This window comes from Hemitrygon akajei, chromosome 11 (genome assembly GCF_048418815.1).
Source record: "Hemitrygon akajei chromosome 11, sHemAka1.3, whole genome shotgun sequence".
In the NCBI taxonomy this organism is placed as follows: Eukaryota; Metazoa; Chordata; class Chondrichthyes; order Myliobatiformes; family Dasyatidae; genus Hemitrygon; species Hemitrygon akajei.
The window spans coordinates 120,422,572-120,445,525 of record NC_133134.1 but is presented as its reverse complement, the minus strand read 5'-3'; the positions used below and the strand labels follow the sequence as shown (position 1 = coordinate 120,445,525).

General features: G+C 41.6%; 1 protein-coding gene across 1 annotated transcript in view; it reads left to right on the top strand.

Annotated features, from left to right (window-relative positions):
• Nucleotides 1-22,954, top strand: part of LOC140735973 (protein-glutamine gamma-glutamyltransferase 2-like) — a 78,281-nt gene that overhangs the window by 38,751 nt on the left and 16,576 nt on the right. Inside the window, exons 6-7 of the mRNA XM_073061607.1 lie at nt 2,299-2,476; nt 7,401-7,527. Of these exons, the coding sequence (XP_072917708.1) occupies nt 2,299-2,476; nt 7,401-7,527 (305 nt within the window). The remainder of the gene's footprint in view (nt 1-2,298; nt 2,477-7,400; nt 7,528-22,954) is intronic.

The following is a 22,954-nucleotide window of genomic DNA, read 5'->3' as shown; positions in this document are numbered from 1 at the left end:
TTTAAGCTTCTTGAGGGTAGGCAGCTCTGGAAGAGACTTGTCTGGGCAGTCTGCACACTATCTTTGCATGGTCATCATGTTAACCCTTCCTTACCGCAGCTTCCACACAAGGCAGACCCGTGCTCCAATAAAGATCCACTGGATTCAATCTAGGAATGGGAGTTTTGTGCTATAAGGGGAGATTATGCACATTGGGACTACACTTATGAGTTTAGAACAATGAGTGCTGGCCTCATTGAATCATACCACACGTTCCCTGTGGCTTGACGGGGGAAATGAAAGGATAGTGATTCTCCTGGCTGTTGTGCAGTAAAGTTGGCACTGACTACCAATGGCAACATTTTTCAGGCATCTCACAAAACTACTGGATACACTAGTCAATATCCTTCTTCTGAACTGCGATCGTTGCAGTCTGCAGCCCATAATTTTCTATTAAGGGATATATTTTAGAACCATCTAACTAGAGTTTTTGCAATCTCCTGGAAGATTCAGCAACCTAGACTCTCGAGAGTGCAATACGGCTGGGGTGGCCATCACTGGGGTGGACGCTGTGTCGAGGCCTAGCAGTAGATCAACCCATGCTCAGCTCCATTACTCCATGCTGATTAAAGCATTGAACAAGATTTAAATCATCAAGGCCGAAATTAGAAAATTAACAGGAGCTCAGCTCTGTCTGCCTGTGTTTGACTGGTCTCCCATTCTTCTTGCTACTACTATCAGACAAATGGTGCAGGGGTCTTGGGTCACATGCCACCAGGTACGGGAGCAGTTGTTCACTCACCTCAGTGCTGAACTGGCCACGCGAATGTGGACGCACTTTCGAGGACTCTGCAGTTCATGCTCTTTACGTGATTTGTTTATTTTTTTCACTATTTGCGTGATTTGTCCTCTTTTGCACATTGGATGTGAGGTACACTTTGTTATGTGTGGTTTTTTCTCAAATTCTATTGCATTTAGTTGTTTGGTGAGTGCCTGCAGGGAGATGAATCTCCAAATTGTTTATGGTATACATGTTTTGATACTAACTTTGAACTTTGCTAAATGGGATCAATCAAGTTCTTATTAAAGCAGTCACTCACTTGAGTTTGTGATGGTCTTTCATTCCAGCAGATGGCAGTGCTGCCAACAAGTTTCCAATCTACAATCACGACTCGGTTTTGATTTTCAGTGCTTCTCATTCTGATTTTAACACAATCTTCCTCACATTTAAATTCCTGCTGCTATTTATTTGTTTATATTTTGTGATTTTATTTCTATATTGTTTACTGATTAATTCTGATAGTTAAACAAATCGTGTCTGATTTGAGAAATGATCTTCCAAGCTTACTACTACTCTGCTAAAGGCTTGATTTTATAACTGATCTTAACGTCATTTTAGTTTATATCATGTGGTTAATTTGCAGGCTGTGTCAGTGGTAAAGAAGGCAAATGTAATGTTAGCATTCATTTTGGGAGGACTAGAAGATAAAACCAAGTATGTAATGCTGAGGTTTTATAAGGCACTGGTCAGTCTGCAATTGGAGTATTGTGAGCAGTTTCGGACCCTTTATCTAAGAAAATATGTGCAGGCGTAGGAGAGGGTCCAGAGGAAGCTCACAAGGATGACTCCAGAAATGAAAGGATTAAGAGTTATTGATGGATCTGGGCCTGTACTTGCTGGAGTTTAGAAAAATAAGGGGAGGTCTTGTTGAAACCAATGGCATAATGAAAGGTCTGGATAGAGTGGGTATGGGAAAGTTGTTTCCTATAGTGGGTGAGTCTAGGACAAGAGAGCGCAGCCTCAAAACAGAGGGACATCCATTCAGGATGGAGATGAGGAGGGGTTTCTTTAGCCAGTGGGTAGTAAATCTGTGGAATTCATTGCCACAAACAGCTGTGGAGGCCGAGTCATTGAGTATATTTAAAGCGAATGTTGATAGGTTCTTGATTAACATTAAAGATTACGGGGAGAAGGTAGGAGAATGGGATTGAGAAGGATGATAAATCAATTCTGATGGATTGGCAGAGCAGACTCGATGGGCCAAATGGTTTAATTCTGCTCCTATGACTTGTGGTCTTATTGCCATATTTATTGCCACTGCCTCCATATTCTGTGGACTAGTTGATGGCCATACAAATTGTGTTAAAGGTAAAATAGCATAATCAAATCCAAAGAATTTTAAAAATTCAAAGAACATGCACAAAACATGCCCTTCATGTAGTAAAGTTTGGCATTTTTTATAAGAAATAATTAACAAAAATGTGGAATGCAATACATTCTGGCAGAATCCTGCATGGTGAGCTTTCATCCTTTTTCAGATAAATTCTGCTGACGACAAAGGGGTGCTTACTGGCAAATGGAGTGAGCCATACACTGGAGGGGAGTACCCTTGGTCATGGAATGGAAGTGTTGCAATCCTCCATCAGTGGTATAAAGGAGGCTACCAGCCAGTTCGCTACGGACAGTGTTGGGTGTTTGCAGCAGTGGCTTGCACTGGTAAGGATTTTATTCTGAAATTGAATTTTTTGAATCTAGAGTGACTAGTGAGAAGCATAACAAATGATTACTGAGCCTTCTACAAGTATGGAGTATGTAAAAGATGAATGGGGGCAAATAAGATCCCCTTACAGACAGCGGTGGGGAGATTTATAATGTGGAATAAGGAAATGGAAGATGGGGGTTGCGTGGCACAGATTCACAGTAGAACTGCTTGCCTATGGATCTGTGGAATTGATTCTGTCTGTGTGAGGAGATTTCCCATTCTCCTAGAGACCATATGGGTCTCCACCTGGTGCTCCATTCCTCCCCCCACCATATTCCAAAAGCAAGTGGGATGCTGATTAATTGGCCACTTTGTAGATGAGGGGTGGCAACTGAAGGGAGTCAATAGGAATGTAGGGAGAATAGAATAGGATAGAGATATGATATCTGTGGGTCCTGAATTGTCCTGCTGAAGGGTCTTGATCCGAAACATTGACTGTACTCTTTTTCATAAATGCTGCCTGGTCTGCTGATATTTTTAAATTTTGTAGCATAGTTGTTAGCACAACGCTTTACAATACCAACATGGTCACAGGGAAAACATCCAGAGGGCAGTAGGAAATCAACTGGGTTGTTGGTATTGTAAAGCGTTGTGCTAAGAACTACGCTACAAAATTTAAAAATAAATTTTGATTGCCAGATGCAGCACAGTAATGTGCTAATCTGACAAATGAGCCCATGCTGTCCAATTACACCGAGGTAACCAATTAACCTACTAATCCATACATCTTTAGAATGGGAAAGGAAACACACACAGTTATGTTTAAACAGATAAGATGACTGTTAGGAGAGGGAACGGAAATAGATATGCAGAGGGGCAGTTCCACTCCCTATCAAATAAACCACTTTGGATGCTTTTGTGGGGATGGAGAGCGATGTACCAGGGGAAAGACAGAGTGACGAGGTCTCTGGTACTGAGTACACCTCTGTGGCTCAGAAGGGAAGGGGGAAAAGAGGAGAGAAGTGGTGATAGGGGATTCTACAGTTAGGGGAACAGATAGGAGATTTTGTGGATGTGAAAGAGACTCCTGGATTGTAAACTGTCTCCAGGTGCCAGGGTCAAGGAAGTCATAAATCAGTTCTACAGTATTCTTATGGGGAGGTGAGCAGCAAGAAGTCATAGTACATATTGTTACAATGACATAGGTAGGAAAAGGGATAAATACAGGGAGCTCGAAGTTCTTCCAGTCAAAATGGTACCGAGCTGTGATATCTGTTGGTGTTGAGGCTCAGATTTAGTTATTTTTTTGTCAGGATGTTTTTAGGGACAGCATGGGTGTCAGAAGTCAGGTTAGGGCTTAGAGATAGGGATGAGGGAGAGTTGGAGTTCAGGGACAGTAAATAAAAAGTTTGGAGCTGGAGCAGGTGTTCAGGTCAATAAAGTCCGAGCTGCAGTGTCCTTCGATATCATTGCTCAGATGTAGCAACCCAGCTGTTTGTTTTAGGTTCATAGGGATGGTTTTGAGGACAGGTTATCATTTAGGGTCAGAGATGTGGGAGAATGAAGAGTCAGGGCAGGGCTGGTGCTTGGAGTCCAAACTGGAGCACTCTACTCTGGTCTGGTTCAGTGATCCCTGAGGTCAGATTGGCTGGTGCTGAGGAGACTAGAGATCCCCGAGTTAATGAGTCCTGAATCGTAGGTCTGGACCAGCAGGAGTCAGGAGGGCCAGTGACCGTCCAGGGAACCAGGGCTGGAGGTCCTTGCGAGTATGGAAATTGAGGACCAAAGTGCTCCATGGTCAAAGGTTTGCAATCCTGGAGGTCAGGTTTGCAGGTGCTGAGGAAACCAGCAGCAGCATCTAGAAAAACTGTGAGAAAGGACAGGGCATGGACAAGGCATAGTTGCAGTCAGTTGGATGGGTTGAAATATGTCTACTTTATAGCCCTATTCAAATAATGAGACAAGGACCGAGGTAAAAGAGGTGCAGGAGTGACATTGCTAACACAAGATAGTGTCACAGCTACAGAAAGAGGCAACATTTTGGCAGGATCATTGACCTAGTCAGTGTTGGGGAAAGTCAGAAATGGGAAAGGAGCAATCACTCTATTGGAAGTATTCTACAGACCCTCCAATAACAACAGACACCGAGGAGCAGATTAAGAGGCAGATTTTGAAAAGATCTAAAAATAACAACCTTGTTGTTATGGGTGATTTCAATCTCCCTGATTTTGATTGGCACCTCAGTGCAAAAGGTTTAGACAGGGCAGAATTTGTTAGACAGGGCTTCCGGGGTAGAAGCATTTGGATCTAGCTGAAGGCAACAAGCCTAGTCAGGTAACAGATCTCTTGATGGGTAACCATTTCAGAGACAGTGACTTTATCTCCCTGACCTCTACTATAGATTTGGACAGTGATAGGAGCAGGCTGTGTGGGGAAAGTATTTAATTAGGGGAAGACAAATCATACACTACTAGGCAGGAACTTAAAATAGTAAATTTGGAACAGGGAAATGCAAAACGGAAATGTGAAGGCTGCTTAGGGAACACCTGCGTGGGTTTCTCAATAGATTTGTCCATTGAGGCAGGGAATAGATGGTAGGTGAAGAAACAATGGTTATTAAGATATGGGGCACATCTAGACAAGAGGAAAAAAGAAGTATTTTTAAAGTTTAGAAAGCAAGGATCAGAAAGAGCTCTTCAGAGTTACAAGATAGCCAGGAAGGAGCTTAAGAATGGAATTAGGGGAGGTAGAAAGAGACATGAGAATGTCTTGTCAAGTAGGATAAAGGAAAACTACAAGATGTTCTACATGTACATGATGAACATAATGACTAGGATCGATCAGGGATAGAAGAGGAAACGTGACTGAAGTCAGGGAAGGTCCTTAATGAGCACTTTATTTCAGTATTCACCAGTGTTAGAGACATCATAGACGAATGTGAGGTTGTGTAAAACAGGCTGATATGTTGGAACTTGTTGACATTAAGAAAGCATCTCCGGGAAATTTTGTTAAACATTAGGATAGATAAGGCTAGACAGGATATGTCCCAATTACCACGGGAAGGGAGGGAAGAGATAGGTGCACCTTTGGCAATGATCTTTGTATTCTCACTGGCCACAAGAGTAGTACCAGAAGATCTGAGGATAGCAAATGATACTTCTTTTTATCAAAAAAGTTAACAGGGATAACCCTGGGAATTATAGACCAGTGAGTCTTACGTCAGTGGTGGGCAAATTATTGAAGAGGATTATTAGAAATAGGATTTACGAGCATTTGGAGAAACATAGTATCATTAGAGATAGTCAACATGGCTTTGTGAGGGGCAGGTCATACCTCACAACTCTAACTCAATTCTTTGAGGAAGTGAGAAACAAATAGATGAATGTAGGCCAATGGATGTGATGTAGATAGATGTTATCAAGGCATTTTACAAGATTTCCCATAGTAGGCTCATTCAGAGGGTCAAGATGCATGGGCTCCAGGGAAACCTGGCTGTGTGGACTCAGAATTGGCTTGACCACAAAAAGGCAGAGTGTGGCAGTAGTGGAGCATATTCTGCTAGCGATTGCTGACCAGTGGTGATCCATGGGGGTCTGTTCTTGGACCCTTGCCCTTTATGATTTTCATAATTAGCTTGGATGAGGAAGTGGAAGGGTGGGTTAGTAAGTTTGCAGATGACATGAAGGTCGGTGTTGCAGGTAGTGTTGAAGAATGTCATATGTTACAGTGGGGCATTGATAGGATGCAGAGCTGGGCAGAGAAATGGCAGATTGAGTTCAATCCAGAGAGGCGCGACATGATTCACGTAGGAAGATTAAACTTGATGGCAGCATACAGGGTTAATGGCAGGATTCTTAACAGTGTGGAGGAACAGAGGGAACTTGGGGTTCATGCCCAAAGATCCTTCAAAGTTGCAGTGCAATTTCATAGGGTGATTGAGATAGGTGGTTCGTTACTTAAGCGACTGATTTCAAGGACTACAAAGTAATTTTGCTCTATCAAACTCTGGTTAGATCACACTTCAGTTCTGGTCACTTCATTATAGGATGGATGTGGATGGATCAGAGAGGGTGCGGAAGAGATTTACCAGGGTTCTGTCTGGATATGAGGGCATGTCCAGTGGGATAGGCTGAGTGATGTGAGAATAGGTTGAGTGAGTAGGGGCTTTTCTCTTTGGAGCAAAGGAGAATGACAGATAACTTGATAGAGATGTTCAAGATGACAATAGTCATAGATGGAGTGGATAGCCAGAGACTTAACTCAGGGTGGAAATGGCTAATACAAGGAGGCATGACTTTACGGTGTTTGGAGGAAAGTATGGGTGGATGTCTGAGGTAAACTTTTTACACAGAGAGTAGTAAGTGCCAGGAAGGTGCTGCCAGGCACATAGATGAAAGGAAAATGGGTGGTTATATGGAAGGGCTGAATTAAATTTAGAGTGGGTTAAATTTAGAGTGGTTAGCACAACATTATGTGCTGAATGATCTGTACTGTGCTGTTCTATGTGGTAATATAATGTACTACCTTCTATTTTGTTCATTGCCATTTATAGATACTTTGAGTGCCTTGAATTAACTGTAATCAACTCCAGGATAAAATTGTGAGCATTGTGAGAGCCAAATTCTAAATGACCCTTTCTCCACCCTTGTATCTCTTTCACTAATCAACTTCCCAGCTCTTTATTTCATCCTTCCCCCCTCCCGGTTTCACCTGACACCTTGTGTTTCTCTCTCCCCTCCCCCTTCCTACCTCTTAAATCTACTCCTCATCTTTTTTCCTCCAGTCCTGCTGAAGGGCCTCAGCCTGAAACATTGACTGTACTCTTCTCCACAGATGCTGCCTGGCCTGCTGAGTTCCTCCGGCATTTTGTGTGTGAGGTTTTTTTTGGATGCTGCTTCTGCAACTATTTTGAATTATATTCCTTTTACATTTCTTCAGTTTTGAGGTGCCTAGGAATTCCTTCTCGTGTGGTCACAAACTATAACTCTGCTCATGACATGAACTGCAACTTAATAATTGAGGAAGAGATTGATGAATATGGAAGAATGCTTGGTGAACATGTATGGTGAGTCACACTAGTATTAACTAAAGGATAATGGAGGAGTAATTGCAATTATCATCACTTTCAATTAAAAGTAATAACCAAAGTCTCTGAATAAGGAAGCAGGTTAAGTTTGTATTATTAATTGAAAAAATATATATGTTTTAAGTTTATGGGTACTTATCCTTCAGAAACTAAGTTCCTATGTTTGCAGGACCCAAGACCAGCATCCATCAATAGAGACACAAACTTGTTATAATGAGTCCTGACGAAGGGTCTCGGCCCAAAACGTCAACAGCGCTTCTCCCTATAAATGCTGCCTGGCCTGCTGCGTTCCACCAGCATTTTGTGTGTGTTGCTTGAATTTCCAGCATATGCAGATTTCCTCGTGTTTGCCTTGTTATAATGGCTAACCTCTAACTCATTAGACAAAAGTGTGAGAATTTTAGCTTCCTTTATTATTACCTTCCCTTTGACCAGGTGCGGCTTGTTTACATCCTGTTTAGGTCCAATTTCAGGCCCATTAACCCATTTCTATCTGTTTAAATGTGCATCTGCTCTATCTGAATTTATTATACTCTCCACTACACATAGAAGGTGCAGAGGAGATTTACCAGGATTCTGTCTGGATATGAGGGCATGTCCAGTGAGATAGGCTGAGTGATGTGAGAATAGGTTGAGTGAGTAGGGGCTTTTCTCTTTGGAGCAAAGGAGGATGACAGATAACTTGATAGAGATGTTCGAGATGACAATAGTCATAGATGGAGTGGATCTATTTAGTTTGTCAAAGTTTTAGATGTCATGCCGAATCTTCATAAGTTCCTAATGTAGTAGAGGCACTGTGAGGCTTTCATTGTAATTGACCATATGTGCCAGGGCGAGGACAGGTCCACTGAAATAGTAACACCTGGGAATTTAAAGTTGCTAACCCTCTCAACCTCTGATCCTCTGATGAGGACTGGCTGATGGACCTCCGGTTTCCCTCTCCCGAAGTATATAATCAGTTCATTGGTCTTGCTGACACTGAGTGAGAGGTTGTTGTTATGACGCCACTCAGCCAATCTTCCTCCTGTATGGTGATTCATCACCACCTATGATTTGGCCAATGACAGTGGAGTCATCAGCAAACTTCAATACAGCATTGGAGCTGTGCTTAGCCACACAGTTATAAGTGTAAAGCGGGTAGAGCAGGGGGTTAAGCACTCAGCCTTGTGGTGCACTTGTGTTGATGGAGATCGTGGAGGAGATGTTGTTGCCTATTCAAACTGACTGGGGTCTACAAGTAAGGAAATTCAGGATCCAATTGCACAAGAAGTAATTGAGGCCAAGGTATTGGAACTTATTGATTAGTTTTGAAGAGATGATGGTATTGAATGCTGAGCTGTAATCGTTAAAGAGCATCCTGATTTATGCACCTTTGCTATCTGGATGTTCCAGGGTTGAGTGAAGAGCCAATGAGATGGTATCTACTGTTGTCCTGTTGCTCTGGTAGGCAAATTGGAGGATCCAAGTCAGCTCTCAGGCAGGAGCTGTTGTGTTTCATCATCAATCTATCAAAACACTTCAATGGGGCAATAGTTATTAACCAGGTTACCACGCTCTTCTTGGGCATGGGTATAGTTGAGCCTGCGAGAAGCAGCAGGGTACAACGCACTGACAAAGTGAGAGGTTAAGGATTTCAGTGAGTGCATAAACCAATGCCCTTAGTCAGCACATGCCCTTAGTACGTGGCCAGTTACCCCATCCAGTCTGGATGCTTTCCATGGATTCACCCTCCTGAAGGCAGCCCGCCCATCAGGGGACGTGGGGGTTCATGGTGGTTTCTCCATGTTCTGACAGTCATACGAGCATAGAAGGCATTGAGGTGATCCGGAAGAGAAGCCCTGCTTGATTAATATTGTAGGAGGTGACAGCACGTAAGCCCTGCCACAGCTATTGAGCATCCCTCATTGATTCAAGTTTGGTCCAGAATTTCCACTTTGCCCTTGAGGTGTTTCTCCAGAGATCATACCTGGAGCCCTTGTAGCTTTCTTGGTCTCCGGACTTGAGTGCCTCTGATCTGGTCCACAGCAGATTTTCAATCTGGTGGTTCACGCAGGGCTTCTGGCTGGGGAAGAAGCTGAATGATTTAGTGGGGACACAATCATGTACAGCTGTCTTAATGAAGTCCGTTACAACCATGGTGTGCTCGTTCAGATCTCTAGATGAGTGCTTGAACACGGCCCAATGCACCGACTTAAAGCAATCCCATAATTGCTCCTCCACCTTACATGACCACTTCTTAGTTGTCCTAATCTCTGGAGCCTTGATTTTTAGGCTCTGCCTGTATGAGGTAGGAAAGGGACAGCCAAGTGATCCAGTTTACCAAAATGTAGTCTTGGCAAGGAATGGCGGGGATTCCTTATCTTAGCAGTGGTCTAGTATGTTGGACCCTCTGGTGCTGCCGGTTATATGATGATGGTAATTGGGCAGGGTTTTCTTCAAACAAGCCTGGTTAAAGTCTCTGCTGTGATGGGCTGTTACTTGTTTGGAGGTGGCATCATGCAGCGTCACGAGTGTTTAAGTATAGTTGACCATTGGTGGTATATACGCTGCAGTTAGGATTACACAGGAAAGATAGAATGGGTTGCATTTGACCATTAGGTGTTTCAAGCCAGGGGAACACAATGTCAACAGAACCACCACATCGGAGCACCAACGAGAATTAACCACAAAACACACACTTCCTCCCTTTGCCTGACCCAAGTCCACAGATCTTGGTATAATTTACTTTGATTTATGCCTGTCATATTGCTGCAAAAAAAAAGCTTATTTTATGTTATTTACACTCTGGGTATATACCCAGCGGCTGCTTATTATGTACGTCCTGTACACCATTGTTGTAATGCTTGGTTGTTGGAGTTACTGCGACCTTCCTGACAGTTTGAACCAGTCTGACCATTCTCCTCTAACCTCTCTCATCAACAAGTCCATCTTGCCCAAATAAATGCAGCCCACTGATTGTTTTCAATTGTTTGTTTTCCACGCCATTCCCTGTAAACTTTAGAATGTGTTAGGTGCAGAAATCTCAGCAGTTTCTGAGACACCCACACCACCCCATTGGGCACCAACAGCCATTCCATGATCACCGAGATCTTCCTTCTTCCATTTCTTTCCCATTCCCATGTTTGGTCTGAGCAACAACTGAACCTCTTGACCAAGTCTGCATGCTTTTATGCATTGAGTTGCTGAAAACTGATTGGCTAGATAAATATTTGCATTAATGAGGTGTACAGGTGTACTTAATAAAATGAGCCACTTAGTGTAAATGCCCAATGCAATTAACATGAACTTGAAATGCAGCTATACTTGGGGCAGTTCCAATTTGCACAAGGAGTTCGGCAGTTGCTAACTCAGCTTACAGAACTTGCACTGTAGACAGTGTGTCATAGTTTGATTGCACATATGTTAAGTTTATGATCCCCATAAATTCACAAAGTTTGGCCTGCCTTGGGCACCACAATAATGGGTGTCAAAGAATTAATTTGATCAACATGCTTTTCAATGTCCACTCCTGCCGGGCCCTTGCCACTTGTAGTGTTGGTTTAGGCTTGCAGCAGTTAAAATGGGCATTTAGATTCACAAATATATCATGCTTATTCCTCTCAATAGCAATAAGTGGCATTATGACAAGATCACCATTTTGTACTAGAAGCTTATGCAGATGTTGTTGAATTTTGATGTTTCTCATCCAAGGCTTTTACAGAAGTCAAGAAAGAGGCATAAAACTTATTGTTTTATGATCATTTAAGTGCTAATAGAACAAAGAGAATTGAAAATGGAGAAGAGCAGAGGTCAAGTAAGGGAAGGGAGAGAATAAAGAATAAAGGAAGGTGGCAAGGCAACTTGTTCACTCTCTTTATACCATAGATAAGAAACATTCCATTCAAGTTCGTAGATATGAGTTAACCAAACAGATAGCCCTATTCAAATAATGTGATACCAGAGAAACTTCCAGAACTATACAGAACAGTAACCACTAGGAAACACCATTGAAACGCATGTACATACTGTGACCACTAGAAAACATACTAAATAGTTACAAGTATATAGGCAGTTATATAAAACACAAACAGGCAATTAATTGTTAAGGTGTAAAGAAAAAAGAATTAAGCAGTCCAATCCAACAATCCCCCCTTTGATTCTGAATCACATGTTTAGAGTCACTACATCTGAAAATTCAGGGGCAGAAGAACTTGTGGATCTACATAAAGTATAAAATAAACAAAAACTACCGGAATTATAAAAATATCAAAGGCTATATATTCAAAGGATTCATAGGATTATGTCATGGTAAGGCAGATTAGTAGACACATTTTTGTGAGTTTGAACTATTCTATTAATGATCATCCTTATAGAAATAAAAAAGATGTACAGTAAATTATAATAAAGCATATTAATACAAATATTTGTACTCATTGTAAGTAGGTGAAGTTGGCAAAAAAACTAGTATTAAAAAAAACTTTGTATTGTCCAGTAGTTGTTGACTCTGTTCGAAGTCAGTCTTCTGGCTGGTTAGTGATCTGCTCACTATAGCCAAACAGCATAGGCACAGAGTCAAAAGTTACTAGTACATGAACCACAGCACTTGTTCTCGTTGGATTCTACTTCAGCTTGTTTGCAGTGGCTGGCATGTATCCATTTACTTACATCTTCTGCCTTCATGGCCAAATTACTACCTAACAGCACTTGATAAAGACCTTCCCAATCAGCTCCCAGTGATTTCTTTTGTAGTTTCTTAATCAGAATCAGAATCAAAATCAGAATCACGTTTATTATCATTGACATGTGTCACGAAATTTGTTAACTTATCAGCAGCAGTTCAATGTAATACATAATATAGAAGAAATAAATCAATCAATTACACTAATCAGTAAGTAATCAGGACCCACTTGCCAGGAATCAGGTTGTGTCCTCCTTCTGCTGGATCACTCCACGCAGCAGAAACCTGTTGAGAAGCAGACTGGACAGCCTGGGTTAACTAAACTGTCTGCCGTAATGTGTTTATCAGCATCTCAGAGATTGACGGTTCCTATCAGTGGCATAAGGTGACATATTACCACTTTGAATGGACTTAATCTAGTTTGCTTGTTTGGGTTGCTCTGATGCTACTTATGACCATTGGAAGAGCCGTAGGCCAAGGTGAGCCTTCCTCATGATACTTAGTCAGTTGTTGTTTGATTCATTCATTGAACTGGTCCTGATGTCTCTTAAAGATGTGGACAATGAAAACACATTTGATGTTCATCAGACGACATAATTCCTGACAAACACCTACAATGAAATGTGTTCCTCCCAATGTGACATGGCAATCCCCATCTAGAAATTTTATCCTAGATCAAAGTTTTTGCTGTGAGTGCGGCAGTGGCCTTCCTTGCTGGAATAGTTTCCACCCATCTTGAACACTTGTACACTATTATCTGTACGTCTGAGTATCCTTGACACATTGGCAAAGTAACGTAATCCACTTGTAAATGTAAAAATGAAGTGGGTGGGGCAGGTGCACTTAATTATGATAGTTTTTCCATTGTTCCAGGATTTATGTATCTTTCAAGCATTTGTTGAGAACGTGTCCTGAACTTCAGATTCCACCATCACTGGGAGAATCAATTAATCATCTTTTTACACTCCAATGCGTATGAGGGAGTGTACCTACTGTGTCAGATGAGAAGGCAATGTAGTTGGAGCTACTAGTCGATGACTAGTGTCATATCCCTATACTCTATCACTATTTAACCTCCAGCCATTCTCCATCCAGAACCATTTTTTTTTCATTTAGAGTATTAAGCTTGTATCTCTCAAATATCTTATATGTTCATCTGCAGAGTTTAACTTTATTTCCATAATTCCAGTTGTAGGATCCACTGCATGTGTTCTTGGCATTTCTTTTGACAGTTTTTATTTCTTTTATTGCATGGCTTTTGCATTTTAATACAGCAATTTCTGATGGAAATTGTAAGATATCCATGAGTTCTTGTACTAGTTGCCCACTCTAGATTGGATTTTCTACAGCTGTAAGAAATCTTCGGTGTCTCCATAGATTTCCAAAATTATGAATAGCTCCAAAAGCATATCAACAATTCATGTAGATATTAGCTGATCTTTCTTGTCAACTTACAGGCTTCAGTCTGAGCTTTCAACTTCTGCCTGTTAAGCAGAGGTACCAGGAGCCATTCAAATACCTCTGTCAGCCATTGTGGAACGATCAGTATAGAGAATCAGATCTTTGGCAGAGTAATAATCAACAGGATGCTATCAGTCTTCATGTTCTTGAGTTAAGACTGTCATCATGAGTTTCTCGTTGACATACAGGGTTTATTAATGCAGGTGCAGTATAGAGTGTCACCTTTAAACGTTGAGATGTTTCCAGTTCTTCTTCATTAAGAGTCACAGGGTCATCTGAGCATCTACTGCCTTTCAGCAGATTGTTGAGTGGCTGGGCAGTAGTTGATGAATCTGCCAGTGGAGATAATTAAGAGGGGAAAAGCTAAAGTAACAGTATCACAATGGAGTAAAGGGAATTACAGAGGTAGGAGAGAGGAGCTGGTCAAGGCTGATTACAAGAGGACACTAGTATGGATGATGGCAGAACAGCAATGGCTGGAATTTCTAGGATCAATTTGGAAGGCACAGGATAGATACAATAGACAATAGATGCAGGAGTAGGCCATTTGGCTCCTTGAGCCAGCACCGCCATTCAATGTGATCATGGCTGATCATCCACAATCAGTACCCCGTTTCTGCCTTCTTCCCATATCCCTTGACTCCACTATCTTTAAGAGCTCTATCTAACTCTTTCTTGAAAGCATCCAGAGAATTGGCCTCCACTGCCTTCTGAGGCAGAGCATTCCATAGATCCACAACTCTCTGGGTGAAAAAGTTTCTCCTCAATTCCGTTCTAAATGGCCTACCCATTATTCTTAAACGATGGCCTCTGGTTCTGGACCCTTCCAACATCAGGAATATGTTTCCTGCCTCTGGTGTGTCCAATCCCTTAATAATTTTATATGTTTCAATCAGATCCCCTCTCATCCTTCTAAATTCCAGTGCTCCTAAACAGGAAGTAGTATTCTAAAAGCATGATGATGAAACTATGGCTGACAAAGAGAGTCAAAGTCAACATAAAAGCAAAGGAGAGGGTATATAATAGAGCAAAAATTAGTGGGAAGTTAGACAATTGGGAAGCTTCTAAAAAATCAACAAAAGGCAACTAAATGAGCCATAAGGAGGGAAAAGATGAAGTATGAAGATAAGCTAGCTAATAATATCAAAGAGGATACCAAACATTTTGCACACTTATAAACAGTGAAAAAGAGGCAAGAGTAAATATCAGACCACTGGAAAATGACACTGAAGGACAAAAGGACAAGAAAATGGCAGAACTAAATAGGTATGTTGTATCAGTCTTCACTGTGGAAGTAACCAGCAGTGTGGCAAAAGTTCAAGAGTGTCAGAGGGGAAAAGCGAGTGCAGTTGCTATTACTAGGGAGAAGGTGCTTGGGAAGCTGAAAGGTCTGAGCTAGATAAGTCACCAGAACCAGATGGACTGCATACTAGGGTTCTGAAAGTGGTAACTGAAGGGATTGTGGGGGCATTAGTAATGATTTCTCAAGAACCAATAGTATGGCACATGGCCAAGTGGTTAAGGCGTTGGACTAACAATCTGAAGGTTGTGAGTTCAAGCCCCAGCCAAGGCAGCGTGTTGTGTTCTTGAGCAAAGCACTTAACCACACATTGCTCCAGTCCACCCAGCTGAAAATGGGTACCAGTAAATGCTAGGGGTTAGCCTCGCAATAGACTGGCATCCTATCCAGGGGGACTCTCAGTCACTTCACACCATGGAAACTGGACAGACTTTAATTTTAACTTTAATCGAGTCAGGCATGATTCCAGAGGACTGGAAAACTACAAATATTGAAATATACAAATATACACTCTTCAGAATCAGAATCAGGTTTACTATCACCGTACATGTGACGTGAAATTTGTTAACTTAGCAGCAGTAATTCAATGCAATATATAATCTAGCAGAGAGAGAAAATAATAATAATAATAAATAAAATACAACATCATAAATAAACAAGTAAATCAATTACATATACTGAATAATTTTTTTTAATGTGCAAAAACAGAAATACTGTATATTAAAAAAAAGTGAGGTAGTGTCCAATGAATATTTAGGAATCGGATGGAAGAGGGGAAGAAGTTGTTCCTGAATAGCTGAGTGTGTGCCTTCAGGCTTCTGTATATCCTAGCTGATGGTAACAGTGAGAAAAGTGCATACCCTGAGTGCTGGGGGTTGTTAATAATGGACGCTGCCTTTTTCAGACACCACTCACTAAAGATGTCCTGGGTACTTTGTAGGCTAGTTTTCAAGATAGAGCTGACTAGATTTACAACCTTTTGCAGCTTCTTTCAGCCCCTCCATACCAGACAGTGATGCAGCCTGACAGAATGCTCTCCACAGTACAACTATAGAAGTTTTTGAGTGAAGAAAGGAGGGAGGCAGAATTAAGGAAATATAGGCCAGTTAGCTTCACCTGAGTGGTTGGGGAGATGCTGGAGGTGATTTTTAAGAATGTGGTTTCAGGGTAGAGTACTTTGAGGTACAGGATAAAATAGGCCAAAGTCAGCGAATATGTACACAACGCTGGAAGAACTCAGCAGGCAGCATCCGTGAGAAAAGAGTAACCAACGTTTCAGGCCGAGAGCCTTCATCAGGAATGGGGGGGAAGAGAGGGCCGAAGCCCAGTAATAGAGATAGGGGAGGGGGAAGGGCTAGAGGCGCCAGGTGAAAAACCAATCAGAGGAAAGATAAAGGGGGGAGGGGATAAGCATGAAAGAACTGTAGAGATAAAGGAGCAGAAAGTTGAAGGGGGAGAGAGGCAGAGAGGGACCTGTGATAGGGGGAGGGGGAGGGGGAGGGAATTACCGGAAATTGGAGAATTCAATGTTCATACCACCAGGCTGGAGGCTACCCAGACGGTAGATGAGGTGTTGCTCCTCCAACCTGAGTTTGGCCTCATCATGGCAGTAGAGGAGGCCATGTATGGACATATCTAGATGGGAATGAGAGGCAGAGTTGAAGTGGGTGGCAACCGGGAGGTCCTGTCTATTGTGACAGACAGAGAGTAGGTGCTCGACAAAGCGGTCCCCCAATCTGTGTTGGGGTATGGCTTCCTTAAGGAAGATTGTTGCATGACAGATCAGTTGGAATTTTTTGAGAAAATAACAATCAGGATATCAAAGGAGAATCAGTAGATAAAAACACAAAATGCTGGCAGAACTCAGCAGGCCAGACAGCATCTATGGGAGGAGGTAGTGACGACGTTTCAGGCCGAAACCCTTCATCAGGAGAATCAGTAGATGTTGTGTACTTAGATTTTCAAAAGACATTTGACAAGCTGCCACACATGAGACTGCTTAGCAAGATGAGAGCACATCATATTACAAGAAAACTACTAGTATGGATAGAATGTTCACTGATCAGCAGGAGGCAAACAGTGAGAATAAAGCAAGTCTTTTTTGACTGGCTACCAGTGACTAGTGGTGCTCCCTAAGGGTTAAGTGTTGGAACCACTTCTTTTTATGTTATATGTCATTAAAGGAACTGATGGATTTACAGATGATATGAAGATAGGTGGAGGGCAGGTAGTTTTGAGGAAGCAGGGAGTCTGCAGAAGGATTTGGACAGATCAGAACAATGGGCAAAGAAGTGTAAATTGAACACAGAGTTGTGAAATGTATGGTCCTGCAGTTTGGTAAAAAGAATAAAAGTGCAGACTACTCTCTAAACACGGAGAAAATTCAAAAATTTAAGGTGCAAAGGGACTTGGGAGTCCTCGTGCATGATTCCCTAAAGGTTAACCTGCAGGCTGAGTCAATGTTGAGGAAAGCATTCGTTTTGAGAGGACTGGTATGTAAAAACATGAATGTAATGCTGAGACTTCATAGGCCTGGTGAGGCCTCACCCAGAGCATTGTGAGCCTTTTTGGGCTCCTTATCTAAGAAAGGATGTGCAAACATTGGAGAGATTCAGAGGAGGTTCACAAGAATTATTCCAAAATAAAAGGGTTATCATGACTGGAGCATTTGATGGCTATGGGCCTTTATTTGCTGGAATTCAGAAAAATGATGTGGGGGAATCTCATTGAAATCTATCAAATGTTGAAAGCTTCAATAGCATGGATGTGGTGCGGATGTTTCCTATGGTGGGGTATTCTATGACCAATGGGCAGAGCCTTAGTATAGAAGGATGTCCATTCAAAATGGATTTGAGGAGGAATTTCTCCAGCTGGAGAGTGGTGAATCTGTGGAATTTGTCACCATATGCAAATATAGAGGCAAGGTCATTGGGTGTATTTGGGTTGATAGTTCTTGATTAGTTGGGTGTGAAAGGTTACGGGGAGCAGAAGAATGCAGTTGAGAGGGAAACACTGCAGCCATGATGAAATCGTGGAACAGACACGATATGCTGAATGGCCTAATTCTGTTGCTATGTCTTATCGTCTTGATGATTAGCTTGTCTATACATTTATTAGCAACCTGGTAATCCACTGCCGGTCTCCTTTCATAGGTTTCATCTTCATTCCTGCATTGTCTTCACTCCCTTGGTCAACCTGGTAATCCTCTTTTCATCTTCCATCCTGTGTTGCCTTCACTCCCTTGATATTTATTGGAGCACGCTGTGACATTTCTGCCAATCCTATTGTTTCATCACTGTCATCATCACTTAAGTTGCTAGAGGTCTCTGTAGAGGTCATGCCATGTCTATCCTGTAGTTCTTGGAAGTTAGGATGGTGGTGTTGTCCTGGTTGACTGTTTAACGTAGGGGGTGTTTCACATGGAGAAGCATCACTGGAGGGTCTCCAGCAAAACCACCCACTGGGTTGGCAGGACTGCCCACTGGTTTCAGTTTCTATACAATGCACTTCGCTTGAATTACAACTATAGTTTTTTTTTTGCTCGTTCAGTTAATACAGAGACTTTTTTGGCTACTCTTTTCTCACGGATGCTGCCTGACCTGCTGAGTTCTTCCAGCGTCGTGTACGTATTCTTTAATACAGAGACTTGCTCTCTGACTTTTTACCATCTATATCATAGTTATTTCTTGTACAATCACAACTTTCACATTTCTTTCCAAATCAATCTGTAAAAGTCTTTATTTGCCCCCATTAACTTTTTTCATTCACTCCCATATTCAATCAAACCAACGTTGTGTTATCTTTAACTCACACAATCCAGGTTCTTGCTTTCCCTTGGACATTCTCTGGATGTTCTCACATGGGTTCTTATTAAACTTAACATTACTGGTAGTTTGCATCTAGATTTTTTATCACTAATCTTTATTGCAACACCAACAAATTACATTCAATACAACCAGTTGTCAATTACATTTTGACTGTTTAACCCAGCCACCCACCAACCCTCATCCCCACCTCCCTCTCATAGATATCATAGATATATGACACTATCTGTCTTAGAGCACTCTGTATCCAACTTAAAATGGTATGGTCCTTTAAATCTGACCCCCCCCCCCCCAGGGAAACCCTTAGGTTTTACAAGCTGATCTTACTTCAAAGTAGAAGAAAAGACGGTGTTTATCAATATTATATTGAGATACCAGTTCTTGGAAGCTAAGGATAGTACTTGCCCCATTAATATCTTGAAGAGTAGCATCTAGATTTCTTCAATATTTCTATCAGACTGAGATGTTTCATTCAGGTAAGAGCTCATAGTAGGTTTCACGGCATTGGCCAATCAGGTGTAACACTTGATTTGTACACACTTTTTATTACTTTGACTGTGATCTGAAAATATTCTGAGATTGCAAACAAAGTTTTAATAGGTTGTTCTACAACCAAAGATTTCCCATGCATTGCACTGGCTTGAATGCATTGTACTCCACCAGTTACGCATATAGGTAATTTTTTTCTCACGTTCTACCAGTTGGCACATATTTAAGTATTTTCACATTCTACTGTCATGCATGTATTTAATTATTTTCATGCTCCACTGGTTTGCAAGTATTTAATTTTTACAAATCCATTTTTTTAAAAATAGCAATGTATAGTGTAGTTTCCTCACTCCTACTTCCTATTTGAAGGCAGAATTAGGTTTTCCCTCAATTTGGAATAGGGAAAGCTCATCCCTCTTTCATTTGCACACTATAACTTTCCACTTCATCTGCAATTCTTTGAAGTCATTAAATCTTCGCAACCATTCCCAGCGACTACACCGAATTGTTAGACTCTAATGTTTTTAAATGAAAGTTCTTTCAGATGTCAAGAAAGAGGAACAAAACTTCTTGCTTCAAAATTGTTTTATTAAGTGCTAATACAACAGAGTAGAAGTCTAGTAAGGGAAAGGGTAGAAGAAGTAAGAATGAAAAAAAATAAAGGCAAGAATAAATAATGTTGGCAGGATATAAAGAATAATGTCGACAAGCAGATAGGGAGACAGATTCTGGAAAGGTGTAATAATAACAGGGTTGTTGTGGTGGGAGATTTTAGTTTCCCAAATATTGATTGGCAGCTCCCTAGAGTGAAGGGTTAGATGGGGTGGAGTTTTTTAGGTGTGCTCAGGCTATACTTGATCTGGTATTGGGAAATGAACCTGGTCAGGTATCAGGTCTCTCAGTGGGAGAGCATTTTGGAGATAGTGATCACAATTCTATCTCCTTTACCATAGCATTGGAGAGAGATAGGAACAGACAAGTTAGGGAAACGTTTAATTGGAGTAAGGGGAAATACGAGGCTATTAGGCAGGAACTTGGAAGCATAAATTGGAAACATGTTCTCGGGAAATGTACAGCAGAAATGTGGCAAATGTTCAGGGGATACTTGCGCGGGGTTCTGCTTATGTATGTTCTAGTGAGACAGGGAAAGGATGGTAGGTTACAGGAATCGTGGTGTACAAAGGCTGTTGTAAATCTAGTCAAGAAGAAAAGAAGAGCTTGCGAAAGGTTCAAAAAACTAGCTAATGATAGAGGTGTAGAAGATTATAAGGCTAGCAGGAAGGAGCTTAAAAATATAATTAGGAGAGCCAAAAGGGGCCATGAGAAGGTCTTGGTGAGCAGGATTATGGAAAACCCCAAGGCATTCTACAAGTATGTGAAGAGCAAGAGGATAAGACGTGACAGAATAGGACCAATCAAGTGTGACAGTGGGAAAGTGTGTATGAAACAGGAGGAGAAGGCAAAGGTGCTTAATGAATACGGTACTTTGCTTCAGTATTCACTACGGAAAAGGATCTTGGCGATTGTAGTGATGACTTGCAGCAGACTGAAAAGCTTGAGCATGTAGGTATTAAGGAAGAGTATGTGCTGGAGCTTTTGGAAAGCATCATGTTGGATAAGTCACCGGGACCAGATGGGGTGTACCCCAGGCTACTGTGGGAAGTGAGGGAGGAGATTGCTGAGCCTCAGGTGATGACCTTTGCATCATCAACGGGAGAGGTTCCGGAGGATTGGAGGGTGGTGGATGTTGTTCACTTATTCGAGAAAGGGAGTGGAGATAGCCCAGGAAATTATAGACCAGTGAGTCTTACTTCAGTGGTTGGTAAGTTGATGGAGAAGATCCTGAGAAGCAGGATTTATGAGCATTTGGAGAGGCATAATATGATTAGGAATAGTTAGCATGGCTTTGTCAAAGGCAGGTTGTGCCTTATCAGCCAGATTGAATTTTTTGAGGATGTGACGAAGCACATTAATGAAGGTAGAGCCGTAGATGTACTATATTTGTATTTCAGCAAGGCATTTGATAAGGTACCATGTGCAAGGTTTATTGAGAATGTAAGGAGGCACAGGATCCAAGGGGACATTGCTTTGTGGATCCAGAACTGACTTGCCCACAGAAGGCAAAGAGTGGTTATAGATTGGTCATATTCTGCATCGAGGTCGGTCACCAGTGGTGTGCCTCAGGGATCTGTCCTGGGACCCCTACTCTGTAATTTTTATAATTGACCTGGATGAGGAAGTGGAGGGATGAGTTAGTAAATTTGCTGATGACACAAAGGTTGGAGGTGTTGTGGATAGTGTGGAGGGCTGTCAGAGGTTACAGCGGGACATTGATGGGATGCAAAACTGGGCTGAGTAGTAGATGGAGTGCAATACAGATAACTGTGAAGTGGTTCATTTTGGTAGGTCAAGTATGATGGCAGAATATAGCATTAATGGTAAGACTCTTGGCAGTGTGGAGGATCAGAGATATCTTGGGGTTTGAGTCCATAGGACACTTAAAGCTGCTACACAAGTTGGCTCTGTGGTTCAGAAGGCATACGATGCATTGGCCATCATCAATTGTGGGATTGAGTTTAAGAGCCGAGAGGTAATGTTGCAGCTATATAGGACACATAAGTATATAAGTGGTCACAAGTGTATGTTTATGGCCTTCTGTTGCAGTAGCCCATCCGCTTCAAGGTTTGATGTGCTGTGCATTCAGAGATGCTCTTTTGCATGCAATAGTTGGAACATGTAGCTATTTAAGTTACTGTCATCTTCTTGTCAGCTTGAACTTGTCAGCCACTCTCTTTAACCTCTCTCATAAACAAGGAATTTTCACTCACAGAACTGCTGCTCACTGGATGTTCTTTTTTTTTGTTTTTCACACTATTCTCTGAAAACTCTAGATGCTGTTGTGCATAAAAATCCCAGGAAATCAGCAGCCTCTGAGATACTCAAGCCACCCTGTCTGGCACCAAAAACCATTCAAAGATCAAACTCACATTTATTTCCCATTCTGATGTTTGGTCTGAACAACAACTGAACCTACTGACCACATCAGCATGCTGTTATGCATTGAGTTTCTGCCAATGATTGGCTGATTAGATATTTCCATTAACGAGCTGGTTAATTACGGGTACCTAATAAAGCAGCCATTGACTGTATACACTTCTTAAGTATTGTGAAAATCTCTTTCTCTACCACTCTGTCAGGGAGTGTGCTTCAATTTCTAATCATTCTTTGGGTGGAAGTATACTTCAATGGGGAAAAATCAGTGAGTAGGTGGGGAAGTCAATAAAGTGCAGGATGTCAAGAAATATTGATAAGTATTTTACTTACCAAACAGGTAACTCAGTCCTGTCTATGGTACATACGCCCATATGGGGTCGCGTGACAAAAAGAGCCCAGTCATTGTTTTTCTAAGTAAGGTAGACAGCCTGGAAATTACTGATTGCATGTTTTTTTCTGATTTTCAAATCCATTGCTCTGTCAAATACATTGTTAAAGATTTACCTTTCCCAAGAAATTATTCTAACTGTCCCCTGTATCATTGCGTGTCTTCCCCATTGAACATTCATCGTTCTAAGTTCTAATGAATGAATTCTCAACTGACACATTAAAATATCACAAAATTATCATAAATATGCCATTGGAAATGTGTATAAATAGATTGGGATAAAGATTGAAACA